Source organism: Pongo pygmaeus, chromosome 14, assembly GCF_028885625.2.
Source record: "Pongo pygmaeus isolate AG05252 chromosome 14, NHGRI_mPonPyg2-v2.0_pri, whole genome shotgun sequence".
Lineage (NCBI taxonomy): Eukaryota > Metazoa > Chordata > Mammalia > Primates > Hominidae > Pongo > Pongo pygmaeus.
In genome coordinates, this window is record NC_072387.2 from 54,117,690 (window position 1) to 54,144,306 (window position 26,617).

Here is a 26,617-nt window from a genome sequence, read left to right on the forward strand (position 1 = left end):
TTTTAATTTTAAAGGACCTGCTTGTGTCATGTAATCACCTGATTGTTTGCCTTGAATGATATGGCATAAAGAATTTCTTGTAGACTTGGGATAAATTATGCCACCAATTCTGGTAATACAAAATGGCAACAGGGGAAGCAGTAGAGAAACGAGAACCAGAACATTTGGATTGGAAAGGGAAATGTGAACACTTCCACTTATCCATAGCTTACCTAGCTTATCCATGCAAGAAAATATTATTGAGGAACATCCCTTGGCTATTAAAATGATGTCTCAGCCGGGTGCGGTGGCTTATGCCTGTAATCCCAGCACTGTGGGAGGCCGAGGCGGGCGGATCATGAGGTCAGGAGATTGAGACCATCCTGGCTAACGCGGTGAAACGCCGTCTCTACTAAAAATACAAAAAATTAGCCGGGCATAGTGGCAGGCGCCTGTAGTCCCAGCTACTCGGGAGGCTGAGTCAGGAGAATGACGTGAAGCTGGGAGGCGGAGCTTGCAGTGAGCCAAGATCGTACCACTGCACTCCCCAGCCTGGGCGACAGAGCAAGACTCCATCTCAAAAAAATAAAAAATAAAAAAAAATAAAATGATGTCTCTAAAAAATTAAGCAACATGGGCAAATGGTGAAGTTATAATACTAAGTTACAAAAGTAAAGTACTAACTTGTATAGACAGCATGTTTAAAACAGTAAAAACCAAACCACAGAACAGGGACCATCACTACCAAAAATGCAAACAATGGCGGCAGACAGACAGAATACAAATCACTTAAGTGTGAATTAGCTTTATTTATATTTGAATGTTCGTGGGTTGGGGGATGTCTTTCTACTTTTTACTGTTCAAATTTTTCATTTTTTAAAGAAAGGAACAAGAAGATATTTGTTTTTTGATGTCATTTTTCTAAAAATAGGTACGCAATTTATTAAAAAGCAGAAACAAAGCATGAAAGGAGGAAGGAAGGGAGGAAAGGAGGAGAAGCAGCTGGAAGAGGAGAGAAAGTTTGGGAGCCTGTCCTGGCCCTTCTAATGATTTCCTGTGACCTTGGAGTAGTCACATACCCTCTTTCTAGCTCCAAGTTGCTCATCTGTGAAATGGGCAGGAAGAGATAATGGTTGGGACAATTAAAGGAAATAGAGATTGTGAAATAGACAATATGCACCCTGTGCCATCAGACTATGTTCCCTAACTTTCACTGGGACAAGACATGTGCAGAAAATGATTCTGTTCTTTTGGGAGCACATTGGAGGAAGAAGCAACCAGCTCTGGGGCTCAGCATTCCCCCACCCACCAGTGGCTGATTCAAGGTCACAGAGGTGAACTTCCTTGCATGAAAAGTTGGCTGGCTTTCTCATCTCTGCCTTGTTAGTATCTCTTGCACCTTTCTTCTGAAATTTCCAGAATTGTTAGGTTCCCTGTTGGAAATGGTAGTTGGGACACCAACTCTCAACTGGAAATGGCAACTGAATTACAGCATTTAGGTCGGACGGCATTCGGAGCTGCCGAGGAGGATCTAGCAGGGTAAAGAAAATAAAATTCGATGCACTATGTATATCAAAAGATTAGGCAAAAACATGATGAATCAAAATCAATGTACTGTGACATCTCTATAGCATTATTTGCCACAGGGCAGAATTTATCATTAGGAATGTCTTGGGTACTAAAAAAACTAAAAGGGGGTCTCATTATGGGGTGGTTTCACTCTACAGCATGTTCTATGGCAGCAGGAGAGCAATGTAGCCTGGAGGCTCGTCTAGCGCCTTTCTTCTTGTAAGATTAGAAGCGTATTTTATACCTTACAATTTTGTGGTACAGGGGAGTTTTAAAGCAGTTTCAGATATGTTACTTCATTTACTTATTACAACCCACTGTGAGAAAGGTGTTTTTGCACATGGGGAAACTGAAACCTAGAGATGGTAAGTGACATGACCAAGGTCTAGACTCCACCGTGTTGCTGGGTTTTCTGACTTGGACACCACAGCACTCACATCCATGTTGTGCATTCAAAATCTGAACTCCCCCAGCAGGCCAGTCAGATGCGACTAACCAATTATTCACTGGCAATTGATGCTGCATTTATATTCAAGTTGCTCACCCAATTTTACTGGATTTCCCCATAAACTTTGGGGGGAATCAACCCTTTAAGGAAGAGAGGTGGGCAGGGGTTGTTAGTCTGATGTAACCTGATTTGTCCAGGGCTATGGGAGTCTCTGAAGTTGACCAGCCTGTAGGGTGGATGAGTGGAGGGTGCAGATCCCTCCCACAGCCTGGTTCATTGTGTCTCGTCTTTTGGTTATGTCCATTTCACAAAGCAGGTAATGTGGCTAGGGGTGTGTGGCCAGGCACAAGTCAATGGCAAGGGAATAATAATACATCATGTAATATAATAATACTTATAATGGCTAACACTTGCTTAGGCCTAAAATGCTATATGCCTGGCATATCTCTTAATGATTTACCCAATTAAACCCCTTTAATCCTCCCACACATCCTATGAGGTAGGTCTAATGCTGTTCCTATTTACAATGAAGACAACCAAGACATGGAGAGGTTAAGCCACTTGCCCCAGCTCATGCAACTAGTGAAAGGGAGAGAGCTGGCATTCAAACCTAGGCAATCAAGTTCCTGAGAGAAAGGAAAATGTGCTCTTCATGACAGACTCCTATCTGCTATTAAGTAGATAAATAAATGGCACTCAGGCACCCCCTTCACTGTCTGCTCCTGTGGCGGACATCACTAGTTGCTCACAGCACTCTTTGCTGCTGAGCCCAGACAAGGCCTCAGAATTCTTCTCAACGTAGTTTTCCACTACTAACCTCAAGTAGTTAATGCATCAGCATGAGAGATAAACCCATTTGTCATGTCTAGGGCTCATTTTATAGATGCCAATTAATGGATAAGGTTAAAAAAAATTTGTGTGCACCCATGTATATGTGAGTGTGACTGGCTCTAGTTAGTGAATATGATCACTTGATTCAATTTACATGTACTGAGCATCTGCTATAGGTGAGGAAGGCACTCTTGTTAGTCACTGAGGTTCAACACAAGGGTAAACAAAGATCTTAAGGGTATTAGGAGACTATTCTACATAAAAATATTGATTTTTTTTGAAAAGTTAAGAAATTTCTTATAAATTTTTTCTTAACCTGTTTTGTACAATCTATCTTGAAACCCTAGAATTTCATAGACCAAGACATTCTTTCATGAACCTTGAAAGGCATTTCAGCATCTCCCTAGTGTTTTTTCAGTGCCTCTCCAATTTTTCTTAGCAGGACATTTATTTTCAAAGTGTTTGCTTTATACACAGTTCCATTCGCTTGACAGCATTGTATTTGTCCTACTCTAGTGGGTAATATATTTACAAAGATCCAGCACATCGAGGCGACATGTTAAGAATGCTTGATTCATACCGTGCAAGAGAAAAAGCCCTGAATGCTATTTTTCAGTATTAGAATTACATTTGATACTTGAACAGCAGGGATATTAGGATTCCAAGAGAGAGCTTAATGGTAGAGGCACACAGAAAAGAGTTTCCCAGCAATAGCGGAGTTACCTCTCCAATGCAACAACTAGATTTCCAGGAGGGGAGTAGGAATCAAGGATGGTACATCTGATTTGATGGAGAGGGACATAAAGGTAAAATGCCTGTGTGGCTGCTGAGAACACCCAGCTTTTAGGATGTAGGTTGTATGTAATCAGATTTTTAGGAATTTAAAAATTCAGGCTGCCTAGGATGCTTGCAGTTGGTAGCAGAACCAGATCCAGAAAAATAGTTTAGTTCTACTTATAGGCCAGAATGAAGATGATGTAGGTGACCTGAACCTTTACATTTCTGTACCTAGTTGAATATGGCCATGCAGTCACGACATCAAGAGATGACACTGCAGGGGCATATGAGCAAAAGCACATTAGTCACTGCTAGCAAACAGCACAGGGAGGCTGCTGCCAAATAATAAAACCCAACATGAGGAAATGCTGCCAGTTGCTGAAACAGTGTTGGAAAAACTTTAGCCCTTGGATGAGAAAAATCACTCCAAAGTCAAATACCCACAGACTAAAATGATTCCTTTAAGGGGGCCGAATGTGTATCCTGAGAAGCATGCCAGTGTCTGTTGACATAGCAACAGAGTGTAGGAATGTATTCCAGGAAATAGAGATCTCCGATAAAGCAGTTCACGAAAATGCCATTTTTAAAAAGTAACAAAAAATTGGAAGCAATAAATGGTCAATCATAGGAGATTGATTAAAAATATTATAGCTTATCAACACAACACAATGTGATGCAGTCATTAAAAAGATTTGTAGAAAGCTTAATAACATATTGAATGTATATAATATTAAATGATATTCATATAAGTATACAGTGTTTATATAAATATATAAATAAGTGTATCTTTAAAAGCAGGTTACAAACACAATATAAAGCATGATCCTTTTACAAAAGAGGTGTGTGTATATGGGTATATATATGTATATATAAATATGTGTGTGTGTGTGTGTATATATGTATAAAATAAGTCTGGGGAAGATATAATCAAAAGTGTGGAAAGTGATGATCAAATCTGATAGTCAAGTGGTGGTGATTTTTGCTGTCTTCTTTTTGCTTATATATAGTTTCTTTCTTTCTTTCTTCTCTTTTTTTTTTTTTTTTTTTTTTTAAGAGATGAGCATTCTGTTACCCAGGCTGCTCAAAATCTTGGGCTCAAGTGATCCTCCCATCTCAGCCTCTTGAGTAGCTGGGACCACAGGTGTGTGCCACCACACCCGACTAAATTTTAAAATTTTTTTGTAGAGATGAGGTGTCGCTATGTTGCCAAGGCTGGTCTCAAACTTCTGGCTTCACACAATCCTCTCACCTTGGCCTCCCAAACTGCTGGAATTGCAGGTGTGAGCCACTGCTCCTGGCCTGCTTATATATAGTTTCTAAAACATCTGCAATGAACATGTATTACTTGTGTAATATGAAAAAGGAAAGATACAAATAACAATTATTATTATAAGCAGGTGCTTTATGTTAATGAGTCTTTCTGCCTGCTTTGTTGGTGCAGTGCTTTGGGGCAAGGCTATTGTATTATAGTTGTGAGCAGAACTTGGTTAGTAAATGAGTCTTCCTACCTGTCAGCACAATGGATAGAGCTGACAATTTGTGCTCTGGCTCTATGTCAGGTTTGTGCTTTTTTCCTGGGCATCCTGGTAAACTAGAGTTACCATCCTTTGGGAGGCCCTCCTCCAGATACTCATCCCTTTCCAGATACTCTTCTTCATCCAACCTTTCCCTTTCAGATACTTTTCCTCCTGTAGATGCTTTCCCTCCTCCAGATACTCACCTTTCAGATACTTTTTATACAGATTTTCTTTTCCATCCAGATTCTCTTCCTCCTCCAGAGCTCCTTCCTCCTCCAGATTCTCTTCCTTCTCCAGAGCCTTTTCCTCTTCTAGATATGACTCCTTCCCCAGATACTCCTCCTCCTCCAGATACCTTTTCTTCCCCAGATACTCTTCCTCTTCAATATACTCTTCCTCCTCCAGATACCCTGCCTTCTCCAGATACTCTTCCTCCTCCAGATGCTCTTCCTTCCCCAGATACTCTTCCTCCTTCAAGTATTCTTCTTTCCTCAGATACTCTTCCTCTTCCAGATCCTCTTCCTCCTCCAGATACTCTTCGTCCTCCAGAGACTCTCCCTCTGGAGAAAATGGAGATTCATCCTGTAGACTTTCCTCATCTAGTTCTACTTCAGTATCCTCTTTCTTTGAAGGCAAGGTCTGTGTGGAACATTGGGGAGTTGTGGGAGGGTGAGGAGGTGATGCTCCTGATAACTGATTATTTTCAGCAGACATGCTGGAGAAGTCGTAGGTGGTGAACTCCTTCTGCGGCAGCCAACGTCACTTTATCATCCTGTATCCAAGAAAGGAATAAAATCCTATTAGCCAGTAATAGCAACTGCATATTGATTTAATACCATTTTTGCTCACTTATTTCATTCAGTAGTCTTTGGAGGGCTCTTTAAATATGTAGATCAGTACATAGTGGCCAGTGAAAAAGGCACAAGAAGAGGGAATGGAAGCTTACCCTCAGTGAGCTGGGTGGTGAGACCACACCTGAAGGCCAGGCCTTTGAAATTGTTGCACAATATGAAGTCAACGGGGAGGGCTGGAAAGCAATCATTGTTCAGTGGTGCTATTGCTAGAGAAGATTTTTATTTTTTGTTAAGTATTTACTACCACAATAAATAAGACAGAGACTGTCTTCCAGGAGCTTGAAATCTGGGGAGGAAGGAGTCACAGAAAAACAGATTTCTAAACACAGGTGACCAACACAATGGAAGGGGTTCCCACAGCATAGGATGGACACAGTGGCTGGGGCTTCTGGTCAGTTAAGGCCCCTGTGGTCAGAAGTCTGTGGGTCATGTCCTCATGGCTACCACATGCACTGTCAGTCCCACCCGCAGCACCATCTGCCCTCAGCTCACCAGCCAAATGCTACATATGTTTTAACACTGAGCATCTTGACTCCTCCAGGAAGGCTTCCAGGCTCCCTCTTCTGCTCCATCCATGTCCTCTATGTTTTTTTTATTAAAGTAACTATTTTGCTGTATTAAATTGTTTGCACGTTTGTCCTTCCAACAGTATAAGCTCCTTAAAAATGGGTGGGGTCAGTGTCGTTCTTTTTTGAAAATAGATTTTGAATTCTTCCACTCCCCCTCCTCTCCACTGTGGCCCACTGTGATTCCCCCTGGTGAACCTGCCATCTCTAGACTGAATTACTGGGTTTCCTGAGACCCCTGCCACTGCTCTGCTAGTCATTTGCTGCAAAGAGTGTTCTTGTAAAAATATAAATCAAATCAGGATTTCCTTTGCTTAAAATCTCCCAGTGGCTTTCTGTTGTGCTTAGAATATGATGTCACCTCCATTCCATGCCTGCCTGTCTTTCTGGCCTTATCTATCCCCATCCCACCTCTCCTGCCCCCACCCTGTTACTCTTTCCTACAGCACTTATCATTGTGTCTAATTATGTGTCCATTTCTGTGTGTTCTTGTTCAATTTTTCTCTTCCACTAGGTGTAAGTGTCTCAATGATAGTGACCTTCTATAACCTGTTCCCCACCGTATCTCTGATGGTTAGCTCAGAGCCTGGTGCATAATAGATGTTCAATTAACATACGGCCAGTGACTGAATGAAGGGCCAAGAAGACGTGGCTCTATAGCAGTGCACCCTGAAGGTCTAAAAATGACATTTATTCTGCACAACAGGACAGACTGAAGAGGCAACCAGCCCAGAATCCTTCTGCTTGCTCTGGGGACTTAAGAGATACATATCTTGGCCTGCCTCTTTCTGGCTGTCTGAGTGGGAAACTCTGTTCTAGGGAACCAGCCAGATGAGACGACCAGGATCAATTTTAGCATATGCAGCACGATGTCCAAGATGAGGGGTATGATGGACAAGGCCATTCATCATGGGCAAATGGCACATTTACCCACCCACATCACTGTTGGAGCCCTTGGATTGCTGGATTCCAATAGGGTTAGCCTAGGGCAGTGAACACAGAAGTGCACTGCCCAGATCCCCTTTTCAAAGAAGGACTTGCTGTCCAGTGGTGAGGAGTGTGGTCAACAGGTGGCCCCCAGCGGCCAGCTCCTTCAGGGTGTGTCTCAGCTGCAGAGTCCCTTTCTGATAGTGATGCCATTCTTGGGACAGCCTGTATCTGAGGACCAGGCAAGGTGGAGGTAGAAAAGTGCAGTCAACTCCAGGCAGCACACCTCTGAGAGGCCACATTCACCCCAGAGCTCTCCAGCAGGCTGACCAAGGCTCACCAAGCCTACTCCACAAGTGCCATCTCCATCTGGCCCAAGCCCGCTTCCTCTCCCTTTTTCCTCCAGGGGCTGACCCCAAGAAACGTTTTGTATCTCAACAGTTGCATCTCAGCAGTTTGCATTTTAGAGTCTATTTCCAGAGAACCTACCTTGTGATAGCTTCACAAAATGTAAATCTGGGAAATAATTGACTGAAAGAGTTGGTGGAGAGAAAAACAAGGCCTCACTGGTAGCCTGATCACTTAAAAGGTCAGTGGCTGAGGGTAGGGAGTAACCGGATCTGCCTGGGGCAGGGAAAGTTGATCGTGTGGAGAGATGACAAAGATGGTAGCAGTAAAGGGGGAGCCTGTGCGTGGAGAGTTTTAAAACCCATCATGAAGCATTTTGTGTTGGGTGGCATCAAAAGAGAAAATTGCAACAAATTTAGTTATTAATTGAATTGGCTTTTATTCATGATTCATGAATAGAACCATTCTACAAACAGAATGAGAGCTCCCATCAGGCAGTAGCAATAACAGCGGGTTCTGTGAGGTGGGAACACAGAAACAGAGCAATCAAAAAAAAGTGGATTGGCTAACATTAGGTTACTTCAGGTTACTGTTTTTGGTAAGGGTTAAAGCAGAGAGAGGACTTGCTTATTATTCTCACTCAGGTAGACTGGAATTTCCTGTTTTCAGGAAAAAGTGTGCTGTTTTGGGATCTATCTGTTTCCTTACAGTTTCAGTTTGATTATATGGCACTTAGCATGAGTGACTTCATTCTGATTTGGTCTTGTTTACTGGGACCTAGTGCGGGAGCCCAGTCCAAAATGATGACTTTCCATAAGTTTTGCTTCACAGTGGTGATGGTGAAAGTGTTAGGATTAAAGCAACTCTGGAGCAAGAGGATTCCCGTGGCCATTTGCCAGACAGTTAAGAAGCAGCGGAGAATGGAAGCTGTGCCTGCAGTTGGCTTGCCCTTTTATCCTTCATTTTATGGCTGTGTGGTATATGCATGTCTTTTCATGTAGGCTGCCTCCAGTGCTTTTTGGAGGAGGTGAGGTATAAATAATACATGAGCTGATGGTGGAGGACACTGTCTTTGGGGCAAAGGGTGAGCTACGGAAAGCTTTGGGACCCAACCACAGCTATGTCTGCAGAAGCCTCTTCCCTTGTAAAGGAGGCCCCTTCAGCTTTATTCATCTAAAACCTCAACACACCACCTATTATTGCCGTCTACTTCTAACCCCCACTGGCTGCGGCTCCCTCGCCCTAAGACAGAGCTGGGATGGCGAGAGCAATTGAAGAGTGGTGACAAGGATTCTTTGCTTGACCAAACTCCAGTCAGGCTCCTGAACCTTTTCCCAGACTCATCTGTGCACTTCCTTGTAAAATCCAGTTTCATTTTACTTATTATTTTATTTTGTAAAAATTTATGGGATACCAGTGTAATTTTGTTACATTCATAGGTTGTGTAGTAAACTCGGGGTTTTTAGGGTCTCCAGCACCCAAATAACACACATTGTACTCATTAAGTAATTTCTTGTTATAATAATTTCTCACCATCCACTCCTCTCCTGCTCCCTTACTCTTTCGAGTCTCCATCATCTATTATTCCACACTGTATGCCTACTCAGAAGTGAGAGCATGTGGTATTTGTCTTTCTGTGACTGACCTATTTCACTTAAGACAATGGTCTCCAGTTCCATCCATGTTGTTGTGGAAGACACGATTTCATTCTTTTATGACTGCACAGTATTCTATTTTGTATATGTGCCACATTTTCTTTGATCATCCATTGGTGGACACTTAGGTTGATTCCATATCTTTGCTATTGTGAATAGTGCTATGATAAACATACAGTTGCAGGTATCTTTTTGATGTAATGATTTCTTTTCCTCTGGGTTGATACCCAGGAGTGGAATTGGTGGATTAAATGGTAGTTCTATAAAGTCCAGTTTTAGCAAGAAACCTGCTAGGTCAATTTAGCAAGAATCCCGCCCCATCCTCCATATATGACCATCCTTGTTACCTGATCAGACTTCTCATCCTCCCCGTGCCCTAGGCCTGCCTTCATCAAGAATCCTGTCAGGCTGGTTTAGCTTGAATCTCCCTTACCTCTGATGTTTCTTGTTAATTTCCCATCTACCCTGATGAATGCCTTGATGTTTCCTCTGAGTTAATTTCCTATCCATTGATTCCCCACTCTGTCCTTGGCTGTAAATTTCCATTTGCCCATGCTGTATTCAGAATTGAGTCCAGTTCTATACTGGGATCTCTTTTCTCCTGTTGCAATAGTTCGTGACTAAAATATATTTTTACTGTGGGGCATGGTGGTGTGCACTGATAGTACCACCTACTTGGGAGGCTGAAGCGGGAAGGATCACTTGAAATTAGGAGTTCAAGATGAGCCTTGGGAACATAGTGACAGCCTATTTTTAAGCAATTTTAAAATGTATATATTTTACTGCTTTGAATGCTGTCCAGCTTTGATTTTCTTTGACAGCCAGTCTGTCCAGCCCTCCCCTGGGAGAGGTGAGGAGCACACATAGGCACTGGCCACTCCATCAAAGGCTTACACTTCAGGGCTCCCTACCTCTCAGATTTTTGTAGCTGCTTTAGCGATCAAAATCAGCTGGTCCCCTGGATAGCCCCGGGGAGCATTTATCAATAGCATGCCATCATTCCGGGTGACGGGTCTTTTCTTCCTATTTTCTCATCAGGCCTTGTAAAAAGGGTCCAGTCAGCTGCATTCTCATTTCAAAGATCAGAAAAAGAAACTGCATTCCAGACACTCTCCCTTTAATTCTCTTAGAAATTTGTAAGACAAGCCTACAGGTGGAATAAATAGTAACGGCAACTTGATACCCAGTGTCTGGGGCAAACATCCTGGCTCCAACTTGTGATTCAGACCCTGACCCATTTGAGAACAACAGGACCTATCTCCTGGAAGGATGCAATGAGGCAGTGTGTACAGGCATAAGGAGTGTCAGGCATGGTTATTATTGCACACTTATTCCTAACCAGCTCTGAAGGTGCGTGTGTGTAAACGTCTATGTGTGTGAATGTGTGTTGTGGGTCCTTCTGAGGCCTTAATCAGTTCATGCCATGGGGAGAGAAAAAAGAGATTTGCTTTCCAACTACCCTGCTCCAGGGACTGTCTGCAGCCCAGCTGAGAGGTTTAGAGATTGGGGTCCATCTGTCCTTCATTCTGGGTCCTAGTGGCTGGGTCCCAGGAGAAATGATGGTGCTGGGGCAGTGCCGGGGTTGAGCTCCCTTTTCCTCAGGAGGCTGGTACCTCTCCCTGGGAAAGCGGCCTGACTTGAGGGATTTTCTTGGTGATGTTTGTTTGCCCAGAGAGAACCGCCCTCACAATGGGTCAGCACATTTTCTGACTCTCAGTCATGCTTTCAGGAAGTTGTTATCTATAAATGTAAGATAGCCTGTGCTTTATAAAGCTCATCATTCAATTTCCAGACAGCTGCAGTCCAGAAGTCCTTGGATTGAATCAGTCTTCTTGCTTTGACTTCCACTCATCACTGGCCTTTTTCAGTCCTGGGGGAGCCAGGATGAAGAGTTCTACATGACAGCCTTTTAAGGGTTTGAAGGTAGCAATTAGACTTTCCTCCAGGACTCCAGGCTCAACTCCAACAGCCTTCTTGGCATCTCTGCTGGGATGTCTAACAGACGTCTCAAACTCACTGTGCCTAAACTGGGATCCTAGTCTTCCTCCCCAGACCTCTCAGCCCTGGGACTAAGACTCTTCTCTTTCATTCTCACCCTACCTCATATCCACCAGGAGAGCAGTCTGGCTCCTTCTTCAAAGGATCTCATCTCTTCTCATCCCTCCATTTTCCCACCCTGCTCTGAGCCACGAACACATCTTGCCTGCATTATTGCAATTACCTTCTGTATCATTCAGGGTTCTCCAGAGAAACAGAACCAGTGGGATATATATAGAAATATAAGTGGGGATTTATTATGGGAATTGGCTCACACAATTATGGAGGCCAAGAAGCCCACCATCTGCCATCTGCAAGCTGGAGAACCAGGAAAGCTGGTGGTGTAATTCAGTCCAAGGCTGGAGGCTTAAGACATGGAGGAGGGGGTCCCCTAGTGTAAGTCCTGGAGTCTGAAGGCCTGCGAACAAGGACCTCCAAGGTCCTAGGGCAGGAGAAGACGTCCCAGACCAAGAAGAATGAGAAAAAAATTGTCCCTTCCTCCACGTTTTTCTTCTAGCTGGGACCTCAGTGGCTTGGACAATGCCCACCCACATTGGGGAAGATGATCTTCTTTACCTACTCCACCAGTTCCAGTGCTAATCTCTTCCAGAAACACCCTCACAGCCACACCCAGAAATAATGAGCCTCCCTTAGTTCAGTCAAATTAACACATAAAATTAACAATCACACCCCCTGACAGGTCTGTTCTTCACAGAGTCGCTGGCTTTGAAGATGTGGGGCAGACCCCTCACTTCCCTGTGATAGCTCCCCTCTCCCAGATGAAGTTAAAGCCCTTTCGGTGCCTGCAATGTCCTCCCGACTCTTCTCCCCCTGCCTCCCTTGGTTCCTGCCCTGCTGGTCCTAGACCTGCTGGTCTTTCCTAACATGCCAGGTGCTGGTCAGGGCATTATTTCTGGTTAAGGCCCTTACTCTCCCTGTGTCTGGGTCCTGTCCCCAGATCTCTGCCACAGTCCTGCTCCCTCTGTCACCCCCTTCCCCAGTGCCTCAGTGAAGCATGCCCCACTGCCCTGGGTCCTCCCCTGCCCGTTGCTAGCACTTACCATATCCCTTAACCTGCCGTCCTTTCCCCTTTGTCCCCAGAGCACCTCTTACCATCTAATGTACCAAGTGCCTTATTCATTTGTGGTGTGCGCCGTCTTGCCCATCTCATTACAAAGTAAGTTCCCTGGGAGCAGGGATCTTGGTTTAATTTACTGGTGTAGCCCAAGGGCCTAGGGCCCTAGCCAGCACACAGCGGGTATGATGTGTGTTGAGTGAATGTGTGACTACTGACCCCTCCCTTTCCCATTCCTTCCCCCCTTCTGTGGATGGTGAGGTTTCTAGGGTCTTCTCCCCAGATGCACTGTTGTGGGCCAAGGGCTCTCTACACAGGTGGCCCAGAACAGAAGCCGAGCCCAGGCCCAGACACCTGGAGACAGGGGCACACTCGTGATCACCTTTCACGGTGCGGTGTGGTGTATCTGAGAAGAGGGAACTCTGCTGACTCTGTGAGGATGTTTGGAGCACCCACTCCAAAAGGGGAAGGGGGCTCCTGCCCCTCTAACCAGGACGTTACTTTTTCTTTGGCTCATCCAAATAATTGTTCATCGACTGCTAGCCATTTCCTGTTCCTCCCAGCTTAGTCTTATCTGTATCCTCATCCAAACCACTGACACAAATGTCCAACCAGAAAGCCCCGGGGATGCTGCGGCAGAAGGCACTCATGCTGCCCATCTCCAGCCGTCAGTCAGGGGAGGCTGTGGGGAGGGGAGCTAAGGTTCTGTGTGGCCAAAGCTCTGGCCCCCTCCACCCTCACAGCGAGCCCTGATGTGAGCATCATCACCCTCACTTCATAGGTAAGGAAAATCAGCTTTCAGGGGAAACAGAAGAGTTTACAGTCTTCATTTACAGGTGTCAAAAAAAAGTTGTTTGAAAGAAAAAATTGTTTTCTACCTGAGCATCAAAAATAGTCCAACGGTGGGAGGAAGAAAATCTTACTACAAACATTTTTGGCTGGAAAACAAAAAAAGAAATACCAAGAAGAAGCTTGGCTACCACAGTAAGACCCTATCTCTAAAAAAAACCTAAAAAATTAGCTGGGCATGGTGGTGTGCACCTGTGATCCTAGCTTACGTGGGAGGCTGAGATGGGAGGATCACTTGAACCCAGGAGGTCAAAGCTGCAGTGAGTTGAGATCAGCCACTGTGCTGGTTTCGAGACCCTGTCTCAAAAGAACAAAATAAAACAAACCAAACCCAAGAAGGTTTCGATGAAAGCAGCTCTTTCTACAGGCTGCTGGCTGGGCCAAGCTTTTGAGGCCCTTCAGTCTCCACTCTCTAAAGCTCTTCCCAGCGTGCTCCCTGAGACCTGGCCCCTGGAATCCCTGAGGCCACTCCCACTTTGCTCCCGAGGCCCCTCCCCCTCAACTTCCTGAAGCCCCTCCTCTTTGGTTCCCTGACTCCCAACCCACTCAAGGTGTCCTCCCATCTCTAAGGGTGGTCAGAGAGGTGCAGTGCCCCTGCCTCACTCTCCAGGGAGCCCTGCTGCCTGTACCCTGTCCCAAGTGAGATGTTCTAGAATTCTGCCCAGCATCAATATCACATGGACTGGGCTGTAATTTGCCACGTCTGCCTTTTCTTCTCCTTTTATCTAAATTAGGAAGAGGTTCTTCTGGTTCCAGACTGGAGTATGGCCCCGCTTCTTCTCTATGCTTTAGCTGTTTCTATAGTGCTTTGTGCTGCAAAGTGCTTTCGTGGGCCCTGTTTAATGGATTCATCATTGCAGCCTTATGTGATAAACACTATCATCTCCATCTTATAGATGACAGCACTAAAGTTCAGAGAAATCAAATAACTCCACCAAGGTCAGGCAAGTCCTAAGTGGCCAGACTAAGATCTGGACCTAGGTCTGCTCTTGCTGAGGGCAATGTTCTTTCCCCAGTGCCAAATGTCATGTGTGTTTTGGAGGAGAGCCCTTCTCAGGGAACCTTCTTAGGGGTCTCCCCCTGCGCACTGGCTTTAGCTCTCTCACAGCCTCTTCCACAAGCTCTGGTTAAACAATAATTCTCCTTGATAAAGAAAGTAAAGAGGGGGAGAAGAGGAGGAGGGAGAAGTTGGGTTTCTGTCATTTGCTGAGCACTTACTATGTGCCTAGAACAGAAAAAGGTATTTTCCTTTTCTTTTCCTTTTTCCTTTAAAGACTGAACACAATCTGGCAAAGTATAGTTATCCTATTAACCAACTAAGAACCAGGGCAGTGAGCTGGTCTGAGGTCATAGCTACATAGTGCCATATTTGATATTCAATGTCTGTCTCATTCCAAAGTTTAAATACTGCAGAAGAGGAGATAAGCAACATATGTCTTCTTTCCAATCTTTATAACTCAAGTTCTTAGGGATTCCTTCAAATATTTAAAAGCTTTCATGAAAATTATTTAAAAGAATGAAGAAGTAATATTTAGAGTTCCTACTTGCTAAAATGAAATTCACTGAGATGAAAAGACATCCACGGTTACAAGTTGACTGCACTAATTTTCAAGTCAGATAAAGAACCTTTCAATTAACCTCTCTTAAATAGTCACAATTATCAGCAACAAAGCAGAATTATTGATACTTGTTATAACAGATGCCATATTTAATTTCAGATCTCAGAAGAAGGGTATTTTTGCGGTGTGTGAAAAATACCTTTCTACCCACTAACTGTGCTGAGATGCCAGGGTTTCAGCAATTATGAGCACATGTTTAGGCTGCCTCGTGGGGTGGTGGGCAGCTGGTGGCGGGAGAAATTGCACTGTCTTCTTGGCTGAGATCCCAAAAATACATGGTTTTTTTTTTTTGAGACAGAGTCTTACTCTGTCACCCAGGTCAGAGTACAGTGGTGTAATCTCGGCTCCCTGAAACCTCTGACTCCCAGGTTCAAGCGATTCTCCAGCTTCAGCCTCCCAAGTAGCTGGGACTACAGGCGCCCACCACCACACCTGTCTAATTTTTGTATTTTTAGTAGAGACGGGGTTTCACCATATTGGCCAGCCTGGTCTCAAGCTCCTGACCTCAGGTGATCCGTCCGCCTCAGCCTCCAAAAGTGCTGGTATTACAGGCGTGAGCCACCGCACCTTGCCTAAAAAGTATATGATTCTGAACATGTTCGCTGCTTCTGCCACATATCTCCAGGCAATTAATAGATTGACCTAGAAGATCCATAGGTTCCTTTCTACCCTGTGTTTCGGAGACTAACTATCCCTTGTTCAAAATCCTTGCGGCCAGTTGTGCTGTGGAATTTAGATATATCAATTACATTGTAGATAAAAAAACAACCCCAGAGGGCTCTGGGGAAGCACACTGTGGTGAGTCTTAGTATTTCTGCAGCAAACATGTAAACTTTTACAATGAGTGGGATAAAGAAAAGCTTTTAGTCCCACTTCCATTTAGGTTGGATTTTGCTCCCAATGGAGTTCTGGAAGGTCAGGTTTTGTGGAAAAATGAGTGTCACAAACTTATCAGGAAGACTCAGTTCTCAGAACTTTTTGTATTTCAGAGCTTGCAGATAAGAGACTTTAACCCTGCAAGAACATTTCTTTGGAAGCCCTACTGGTGGTATCATCTAGAATTTATTGAATGCCCAGTTCGTAATGAGAAATGCAATGCATTTAAAATGCTGTTTCTGTAGGAAAATAAAATCCACTTCACGGAGATCTATTTTGACATGACTGTTTCTAGGATCACAGAGTGGCTAACAGGGAGGACAATAAGAATTATTTGAAATCATGACTGCGTAATCTTCAAGACATGGGACAATGGAGCCCAGTCAGCCTCCTGGCTGAGTACTTACAATGTCAGGGGGTAAACTGAGTCCAAGCCAAGAGAGTTTTCAACAATAACAGCTGAAAGAAAAACGTTTTCTGGTTAGTTATCCAGGAAGTTGGTCAGAGAAAAACATATTTCTTAATAATGCTGGAAAATAGATTTTTTTCTATACTAACATTGGATGAATTTAGTTTTGTGGTATGTTTCTTCCTTAAAGTTCCTTGGTCAGTAGCTTTCATTGAATGTCCAACAGCAAATCAAACCAAAGCAGCCCTTACTTACAATGTGCCTCTTCTGCCAACCCCACCGCCACCCCTAAATGGCATCACCAATCTGTGCACCAAGGCTCCCTGGGCACTGCAGAGAACTCACAGGGACGCCACAGTATAGTTTAAATTTTTGAGGGAAACAGTGATACTTGACATCTGTTGGACATCAACTAACTTTAGATTATGCTACATTCCTTTCAATTATGGCATATTTTGCAAAGCTGGGCATGTGGCAGTTGTTGAGATAAAAATCAAGCACCACCCCAAAATCAGTATGGAACAGGAAATGAGGGTGGCCACGTCCAATTGATTCCAAGATTTGGGAAGTTGTGCAATGCCCAATGGGTACACACAATTCATTAGTAAGTCATTGTGGGGAAGGAAATAAAAATATTTTCCTCCATAATATTGAGAATTGTTAAGTTAAAGACACTGAAAATGCAGGGGAACACTCGGCCTCAGCCTCTGTTTGCTTGATGGCAGCACAAAAATCCTGCCTTATTGGAGATGGCATTTGCTTATTGGCCCAGAGAAGGCAGCAGCAGACACCAGAGGAATCTGGGAACAGATTTACTCTCTTCCCACGCACTTTCCTGCTTTTTAATAGACTGGAACTGCTCTTTTCTTTGTCCTGTCACTATATAGTATTTATGGCTCTTTGTTAAAATACTATTTAAGCAAGGTCCCTAAGCCACTGCCTTGAGAGAGAAATATTTTTGAACTGAGTCCTCTCCTGTATGATAGGTACAGCAAGCATTCGTACATTTTTGCATGTTTTTTGTTAATCTGACTTTTGTTTTCAGGAGATGTCTCCACTAAGAACCTAAAAAGGGAAATAAAATAAATTACGCTTTCTCCCCTGCAGTGGCTATTTAAGAAGGAAATAAAAGCATTATTTTTTCCTTCAATTTCTGTGTATTAAATTGTGACATAAATATGTGACACAAGGATGAGATATGCATGAAGTTATTTGGATGTAACGATTCAATACATGAAACCTTTAGGGATTTCTTTTGGCCTGTGGGCACCGTGAAAAATTCAGAGACATTGAGGGCGCCCTGAATGGAGAAAATTTGGGAACCTCTGGTATAATTCCCTGAGTGCTCAGATGAAGAAGCTTGGAGTCACCCTTGATTCCTCTTTTTCATCCTCCCAAACCCACGAATCAATCCGTAAGTCCTCTTGCACCACCTCCCACAAAATGTCCTGAATCCGTTCTTCCTTCTACCACCACTGCCATCGCCATCGTCAAACCCAGCGTTTTCTATGGCAGTCTTTCTGCTTTGGCTCTTGCTTTCCAATAATCCATTCTTCAGAGGTGGCTTTTAAAAACATAAAATAGACCACATTGCTCCACTGCTTCTATGTTGCTCCCAGCCATCCTCCAGTGGCTTCCACTTCCCTTTAAAAGCCCTCCTGGGCCAACCCAGGTTGGCCCCACATCCTCTCCTGCCCTTCTTGAACTCCTCCTTCCCTTGTTGCTGCCTGTTCTCACCTCAGGATGCTTCCACTTGCCCTTCCCACTGTCTGAAGAGTTCTTCATCCATTTGAAGATCTTCCAACACCTGGCTCATTCTCAAGTGTCTGCTCCAATGTCTCCCTAGCAAGGCTTTCTAAAACTTCCATCCCTGACCCTTACCTCCAATCACTACATGTATTATCATGTTGTTTTATTTTCCTCATAATATTTGTTACTCCCGAACATACCATGTTCTTTGGTCTGTAGATTTGAGAGTAGGAACTTTGCTTTCTTGTTCACCATTGTATTCCCACCAGCTAGAATAGTGCCTGGCATTTGATAGGAGCTCGACAAATAATTGACAACATTAGTAACTGAGTGATTATCTCATATGGTTGTGTGTTTGGATTGTTCACTGATAGCTCTTAACTGAGAAGATCCAGAAGTGAATTGGGAGAAAGGGAGCCAGTGAGTTCATTTTGACCGACATTTTTATATAATCATACATCACTTAATGATGGGGATAAACTCTGAGAAACTGCATCATTAGGCAATTTTGCCATTGTGTTGAAACCACCTTTGCAAAAATTATAAAAGTGAGAAAATCATGGGAGTGAAGGAGATCTGACCTGGCCAACCCTCGTCTTGCCTTTGGCCTTCAAGATGCTCATAAAAATTCCTGGGCTTAGGCCAGCTAACTTTAGGAGACATTTAGCTTATAGTTGAAATGATAATAGCCCTTCCCCAAACTCAACCACCTTTGTAAAGCTAATGAGAGACCACCAGGCCAGGAGGAGAGAGGAGGCTGAATTCTGCTAAGGGGTAGACATAAACTTTTGCCAGTCATTATTCTGGAGGTCACAAGATACGCAACTTCAATCACTCCTGCAGACAACGTCACTATTGTAGAACCTAGGATTGGCCTTTTGAGATGTCTTTTTCAGGTTTTTTGCATGTCTGACACCTATGGCTCCTCCTGGACCCACCAACTACTCCTGTGGCCCACTCAAAAGAAGTAACTCAGCAAGCAGGAGAACCATTTCTTGTACCCCTATCCAATCAGCAGCAATAACCCCTTGCCTAGCCACCCCTAACCCTTTTCCCCAAACTATCTTTGAAAATCCCTAACTTCCAAATGCTCAGGGAGATTGATTTGAGTAATAACTCCATCTCCTGCGTGGTGTGGCCTGCCTCATGTCAATTAGACTCTTTCTTACTCCAGTGCCATGGTCTCTGTGAATTGATTTTGCTTGTGCAGCAGGCAGGAAGAACCTGTCAGGTGGTTACAGTGTGAACATCACAGCGTGTGCTCACACAAACCTACATGGTGCAGTCTATTGCTATATGGTGTAGACTGTTGCTTCTATGCTACAAGCTGGGCAGCATGTTACTGTACTGAATGCTGTAGGCAATTGTAACACAATGGTAAGAATTTGTGCATCTAAACATATCTAAACACAGAAAAGGAAGAGTGAAAATATGGTATTATAATCTTATGGGACTACTGTTGTATACATGGTCTGTCAAGTGAAATGTTATGTGGCAGGACTCTGTGTGTGTGTGTGTGTATATATATTTATATTTATGTATATATTTATATGCAAAATATATTTATATTTATATATATATTTATATGCAAAATATATATATATTTATATGCAAAAGATATTTTACAGACTAGGTCTAATCAAGGACAGGGGTTTCCTATATGCTTGGGAAGAGACAACAAATAGTTACGTTATATGAACCCCATTTTTCTTAGCAATACTGATGTTTTACTGTAAGTAATCATATTGAGTTGGATAGTTAATGAAGCAATTTCATCATATCATTTGTTACTCTTCACAACAGGCAAGCATCCCCTACCCCTAACTTTTCTTTCCTTTTCTTTAACTAATTAAGAAACTGAGGTAATACTTATAAAGGAACTTTACTATAGCTATAGCATCCAACCGAATGCTGGAATCCCATTGTCCAGCCTGATCAAGCCAATGCATTTTCCTTAACAATAAATCCAGGAAGAGTGCACAGTAAAGCAGCAGTAGGAACAGGTGTCGAATTATTTGACATCTCTGGCAAACAGCAGTGGGGATTAAACAGAGCTTTCTTTAATAAGATTAATTCTCAAATACTGAGTGGTTTGGCATATCCCCAAAGATACAAGGCATTTGTATCTATATAAGATTAAAGAAGCTTTTACACAAAGCAATTTTGTTTTTCAACATCAAAGAGATGCTTCAGTGGCGTTGCAAGAGGGAGGCACGCTGCAACTAATGCAAAGAGTGCAAAACCTTTATAGAAAAGACAGTTTCCTCAGTCAGGAATTGCATCTAGAGCTTTCACTACCCAGGACATACAGGGCATTATTCTTAGGGTCATAGGATTAGGGAAAAGGGGAGGCCAGGAGTTAGGAATCAGCTTGACAAACACCCCACACAGGTGGGGTGACCCCAGACACAGGTGGCTCCCCAGTGATGACCTTGGCTTTCCAAGGATGGGAGCTCAGTGCCTCCTGAGACCGACGGTTGGATAGATCTAATAAACAATAAATAATGACCATGACACTGTAATAATAAGGATAACAAAAATCACAGCCACCATTTCCATGTGCCGGGCACTATACTTAGCATAAATCAAATGGCACACACTTCTGCTGCTAAATCTTCTTCCCTTGGGTTTCCAGCCAGCCTTCTGAGATCTGCTCTCTGAAGCTACATCGTCCAGACTTGCTTCACAGTAAGCTGCAAATATTTGAAGGTAGCTTTTATGTTCTTTATCTGTTTTTTCTTCTGTGCTAAACTTCTACTTATTTTTTGAACCAGATACAGGTATTTACATGGATTGATGTTACACTCCATCTTGCAGGTTTTGCCTCACCCCTCTAGGCTGCCCAAATATTGGTGAGTCCTGATACTATCATTTAGTGTATTCACCAGACCTTATCCAATGTGCTTCTGAAAATGATAAGCTTCCAAGTCTCCCTCCTCTCCTTTTTCTCTTTCTTCTTTCCTTCCACAAACATTTATTGAGGACTTTTTAATGTCCCAGACACTGTGTCAGGCACTGGGGCCACAAGGTTGCATAAGGCACACCTATAGATAGTCTTCAAGAAAGCTTCTTGCTTAAGCAGAAAGACAGGAAAATAAATTAAAATACAACATAGTATGATTATGTAATGAATGAGAAAAGAGGAGAGTTTTAACAGGAGTTGGAAGAGAAATCATCTGTAAGGGAGATGATGGGGAGCTAGCAGATGCCAGCACTACCTCTGGCCCCTGGGGTATGGGACCCATGAGAGAATTGGGCAGTCTCCACTTAATTAAAAGCTAGCCAGAGGATGTTCCAGGGGAGCTTATTTATGGAAGGAGCCTATGCTGTTAACGCCCCGTGTGACATCCTTTCTCCTCTCTCCTACCTGCCTGGCCAGCAGGGCTCTTCCTCCTGCTGCTGACCTCCCTAAAGAATCAAGGGCAGCTGCCTTGGCTAGAGGGTCTGTGTTTTCACCTGACAGACTACAGAAGCAGCAAGCATTCTAGATTTCAATGGGGGATCAGGGAGGCATAGAATCAGAGAGGAAGGGCATCTTTTATGACCTGAAATTGCCCACTTAGTCATTGGGAAGGCTGGTAAGATCAGGAGCAAAGGGACTTTCGGGTTTTGATTGCTCGTGGATTTCTTCCAAGCATAATTACCCAGGTCACGTAGAGGCCATCCTCAATGTGAAGACTGGACTCTTCAGACATCCAGGCTAAAGAGCTCATTTGCACATACCACAGAGTCCAGGATGGTGTCAGGAGTTTGCAAGTTTCCAGGAGTTAGGAATTTTGCAGGATAGAGAATGGTTGACCTTGGTAGACATGTTATCCTATGTTGGACCTATGTCCTTGTTCAAGAGGGGTACCCTTGTGGCAGTGAGCCCTTCTTAATGAAAAAAATATCCACAGCCAAAAGGCTACAGAGTTCTGGGAATTGGTGGGTTGTGGACCAGGTTCCTAATAGTACCTGGGAACTGTACCTGAATCTTTCCTCGGTGCCTCCAAAATCCTCTGAGACCTTGTAGAAAAGCTAGTTATACAGACTGGTTTGATTAGGGCTGCAAGCTCCAGCTTTTGTCAGGGGTTCAGAAAATTAGGCCTGGGTGAGGAATATTGACACTGTTTATTTTGTTAATTGTGTCCATGAACATGATCAGGTGTAGCTCCCAGGGCACTCAGCCCATGGTCATGGCTAAGTGCAGAATATAGTCATGCTCACACACATATAGTCATGCTCCAAAAGCATTACTTGAAGGGGTGAACTAACATAAAGCTGAAGTTTATCATGACCACCAGTCAAAACTGGACTGGGGATCTTCTATGGATATAGAGCTGAGAGGCAGGCTTGGGACTTGGGGTGTGCTGCCTAAGCAACCCCTTTCTTCTAGAAAGCATCAGTCTGAGAGGGCACAGATGCCTGGTTCCACATTTGGAGTTTGGAGGGATTAAATATGAAACACAGAATAAGCTCTGTTATTAAGCTCACACTTGCTATTTTTAGTGGGATAGGAAGAACATAGGCAAATGTTTCTATACAAAGATTTTTTTGAGTTACACAACACAAATGAAGAGGCCGGTAAACCACTAAGGTCTAGGAGGAGACCAGTCAGTGTTGGGCTGGGGGACTCATGGATACAGATTCTTGGCTGAGGTCTGGAAGGGCTGAGGAATTTGCTGCTGGGGTCTGCCTTAGCAGGATACATCAGCCCCCTTTCCAACAGGAGAAATAGAAGGACAGGGCTTCACCCTGTCTCCTGGTGCAAGAGAAGCCTCGAGCTTTGGTAGACAGTTGTATGTGTCCCTTCCAACCAGAGACCTCAATATATTAACGGGCCCTCTTTTTTCTCTGCAGGATCCAGTACATATTTCTGATGGCTCCTCCAGGGTGGGATTTTATTTGGAGTCCCACCCTTTCTTTTGAATTTGCTTATCACTTGATAGCAACTTTATTCACTCATTAAAACCCAACCCAAAGTCACCTCGTCTGGGAAGACACACAAGCTCTTCCAGAAACAGTCTCTCTTTTCCCCACTGCTCTCTCATTGCCTTTCTCCTATTGCACTTCTCCTTGGTTTGTGTGTCTGCCTCATCCATGAGACTGTAGCCTGGCACCATGTCAGGCACGTAGCAGGATTTCAACAGAAGGATGTGGATCGAATGGATGATCCAATGAAAGGAGAGGCACACAGGAGGCTGACCACAAATGAAATATCTGGTTTGGACTTTTCAGCCACCATCACTTCACTTTCCCTCCTGCTATGGGGGAAACTCAAGAGATGAGTTATGGGTGGGCTAAGACAGCAAGCTGGGAGCTGGTGAAGAAGATGGAGTGGGCGACCCTTGGCTGTCACTGGGCTTCTGCCAGCCAATGCTTGGAAACCCTAGATGGATCAAGGTGAGAAGCCTCATTTCTGTAAAGGACTCCAAGGATTCCATGGTGCTCTGCAAATGTAATGTGTTCTTGTTGCTGTTATCGTCTACCATAGCTGTTTATAACCTTGTTCATTAACTTGCGTGATTCTTGGCTGAAGTCTGCTGCTTTCCCCCATGAGGGGAACAACTGATGACCTACTTCTGTGAGTTCCATGGTGCCAGGCCTGGGCTGATCTGGATCCACATTAAAACATGCCAGGGGGCAAACATGAAGTCAAAATGTTCTGGCAACCCCCTTAGACCAATCAGTGCAGTTTTTAGCACTATAGACACCCAGTGCACTAATTACAACATAATTTCCTAGGGCCTTTTTTATAAATAGAATTTCAAATATATTCAGGTTTGAACTTTCAAGGAGGGTGACTTTGAGCCGTCACTTGGCACAGAACACTTGTAAAAACACTGACCTTGGTTACTGCTCACCATCTCCCTGGAAGGCCAGTTAGGACTGCTGTTTACCCCCCACATTACAGAGGTAGGGGGAGGAAACAGGGGAAGCTGAGTGACTTGCCTTTGGGCCACAGGAGTTGCTGTGGAGGGCAAGTCACAGGGCAAGGCTGGAGTTTTCGATCTGGGGAATTTGTTCCTGGTTGGGGGACTGGTCTATATGCGGACTGTCAAGGAAGAAGTCGTACTATCCACACTCACAATTTCCCCCAGAGCTAGGGGCTCTCTGGAGAGAAAGTGACCCCTTATCCTTTATTTGTAGGAATATCATGACCCAACAACGGCCTTCACAATGGGAAGAAGCTGGGTCGAAGCAGAAGTCAGAAAGGCCAAGGGAATGGAGAGGCCGAGAAAGGGCGAGAGAAACAAAGAAGTCTATGTACTTGGCGCTTCTTTGTTGCCCAGATCCTCCACTCTGCTCCCTGCTTTCTCCCTCAGAGAAGGAGGGGGAAGAGGAGGAGGAGAGTGGGTGGAGAGGGAGGCGGAGGAGAAAGAGGTCAGGAGGAGCGCATTGCTAACGTGCGCAGCCCTTACCCAAGCCAGGCGCCGGCGCGCGCATCTACCGCGATCTCAGGCCCCGGCGTTTGTGGCAGCTCTCGGTTACCATGGGAACCGCACTCCGCAGCCTCCCCGGGCCCCATCTAATCTGCGTGTGTGCGTGGCGGAGAATTCTAAGCCTCTGCACCTGCCCTCGCCTTCCCTTTCCCAGCCTCTCTCCTGGCGGGGAACTGTTTGGACCAAGCGTCAGCGGCGGCCAGAAAGTTTTCCTGCTGTCTGCGTGAAGGTCGCCTGTGTCAGGGGGAAGTTGCAGCCGTGGGGATTGTGTTTCCCTGAATGGAGACAGTACACGTCAGACCTCCAGGCTGGGACTTTCTAGAATTCTGGGGTCCAGCGCTAAGCTTGTGGTGGCTGCGTAGATGAAGAGATAGGACATGTGGCTCCCAGAGCCCTGAATGGGCTCACTGGAGCTGGTCCCCAGGACAAGGCCCTCAGCAGCCTGGATGACAGCCCCTCTGCCCTCGAGTCCTTTCCAGGGGGAAAGGAACTGCCCTGAAGGGGATAGAGAGACCCACAAGGGGTTGATGTGGGGGCAAGGGTTGGAGAAAGCTAAGTTCCCATGTCCTGGCCACTGTGAGTGGACTTGCAGGAGTGGCAGAATGGTCAGGTGCGGTGGGAGGCTGGGTTGCAAACCGCTTCTGTGTAGGCATTCCTGGTCAGTTGTCACAGAGGTTTCAGAAGGACCTCAATCTTTGAAGTGCTTGCAATTTGCCTTTTCTTTTCTTTTTCTTCTCATTATACTTTAAGTTCTGGGATACATGTGCAGAACGTGCAGGTTTGTTACATAGGTATACACGTGCCATGGTGGTTTGCTGTACCCATCAACTCGTCATCTACATGACGTATTTCTCCTAATGTAATCTCTCCCCTTGCCCCCCCACCCCCCGATAGGCCCTAGTGTGTGATGTTCCCTTCCCTGTGCCCATATGATCTCATTGTTCAACTCCCACTTATGAGTGAGAACATGTGGTGTTTGGTTCTCTGTTCCTGTGTTAGTTTGCTGAGAATGATGGTTTCCAGCTTCATCCATGTCCCAGCAAACGACACGAACTCATTCTTTTTTATGGCTGCATAGTATTCTGTGGTGTATATGTGCCACATTTCTTTATCCAGTCTATCATTGATGGGCATTTGGGTTGGTTCCAAGTCTTTGCTATTGTGAATAGTGCTGCGATAAACATACGTGTGCATGCGTCTTTATAGCAGCATGATTTATAATCCTTTGAGTATATGCCCAGTAATGGGATTCCTGGGTCAAATGGTATTTCTAGTTCTAGATCCTTGAGGAATTGCCACACTATCTTCCACAATGGTTGAACTAATTTACACTCTCACCAACAGTGTAAAAGTGTTCCTATTGCTCCACATCCTCTCCAACATCCATTGATTCCTGACTTTTTAATGATTGCCATTCTAACTGGCATGAGATGGTATCTCATTGTGATTTTGATTTGCATTTCTCTAAAGAGCAGTGATGACGAGCTTTTTTTCATATGTTTGTTGGCCGCATAAATGTCTTCTTTTGAAAAGTATCTGTTCATATCCTTCACCCCCTTTTTGATGGGGTCGTGTTTGTTTCTTGTAAATTTGTTTAAGTTCCTTGTAGATTCTGGATATTAGCCCTTTGTCAGATGGATAGATTGCAAAAATTTTCTGCCATTCTGTAGGTTGCCTGTTCACTCTGATGATAGTTTCTTTTGCTGTGCAGAAGCTCTTTAGTGTAATTAGATCCCATTTGTTAGTTTTCGCTTTTGTTGCCATTGCTTTTGATGTTGTAGCCATGAAGTCTTTGCCTATGCCTATGTCCTGAATGGTATTGCCTAGGTTTTATTCTAGAGTTTTTATGGTTTTAGGTCTTACTTTAAATCTTTAATCCATCTTGAGTCAATTTTGTATAAGGTGTAAGGAAGGAGTCCAGTTTCAGTTTTCTGCATATGGCTAGCCAGTTTTCCCAAAACCATTTATTAAATAGGGAATCCTTTCCCCATTGCTTGTTTTTGTCAGGTTTGTCAGAGATCAGATGGTTGTAGATATGTGGTGTTATTTCTGAGGCCTCTGTTCTGTGGCTTTGGTCTATAACTCTGTTTTGGTACCAGTGCCATGCTTT

The 26,617-nt window shown here is 44.2% G+C and overlaps 2 protein-coding genes across 4 annotated transcripts in view; one reads left to right on the forward strand and one right to left on the reverse strand.

Moving 5' to 3' along the window:
- The window catches only part of ERICH6B (glutamate rich 6B), a 150,248-nt gene that overhangs the window by 51,569 nt on the left and 72,062 nt on the right, over positions 1–26,617 (reverse strand). For 2 of the 3 annotated variants that reach the window (XM_054446664.2, XM_054446662.2), the window contains exons 1-3: positions 24,487–24,540; positions 16,335–16,386; positions 5,325–5,893 (exon numbers count right to left, since the gene is read on the reverse strand). In XM_054446664.2, coding sequence (XP_054302639.2) covers positions 5,325–5,835 — 511 coding nt within the window. In that variant the 5' untranslated portion in view covers positions 5,836–5,893; positions 16,335–16,386; positions 24,487–24,540. Of the gene's footprint in view, positions 1–5,324; positions 5,894–16,334; positions 16,387–24,486; positions 24,541–26,617 lie in introns of those variants that run through there. The other variant, XM_054446663.2, reaches the window with a different exon arrangement.
- LOC129011582 (uncharacterized) lies at positions 20,860–25,261 on the forward strand. Its single transcript, XM_054446669.1, has 3 exons — positions 20,860–20,937; positions 22,925–23,467; positions 24,215–25,261. Exons 2-3 carry the CDS (start codon positions 23,441–23,443, stop codon positions 24,827–24,829), a joined length of 642 nt encoding a protein of 213 aa, XP_054302644.1. The 5' UTR covers positions 20,860–20,937; positions 22,925–23,440; the 3' UTR covers positions 24,830–25,261.

Excerpts from the sequence above, each read along its gene's own strand:
- LOC129011582 (XM_054446669.1), top strand. The coding sequence starts at position 23,441 with ATGCTTGGAAACCCTAGATGGATCAAG. Across the intron at positions 23,468-24,214 it reads GAAACCCTAGATGGATCAAG|GAATATCATGACCCAACAAC; the intron begins GTGAGAAGCCTC and ends CTTTATTTGTAG.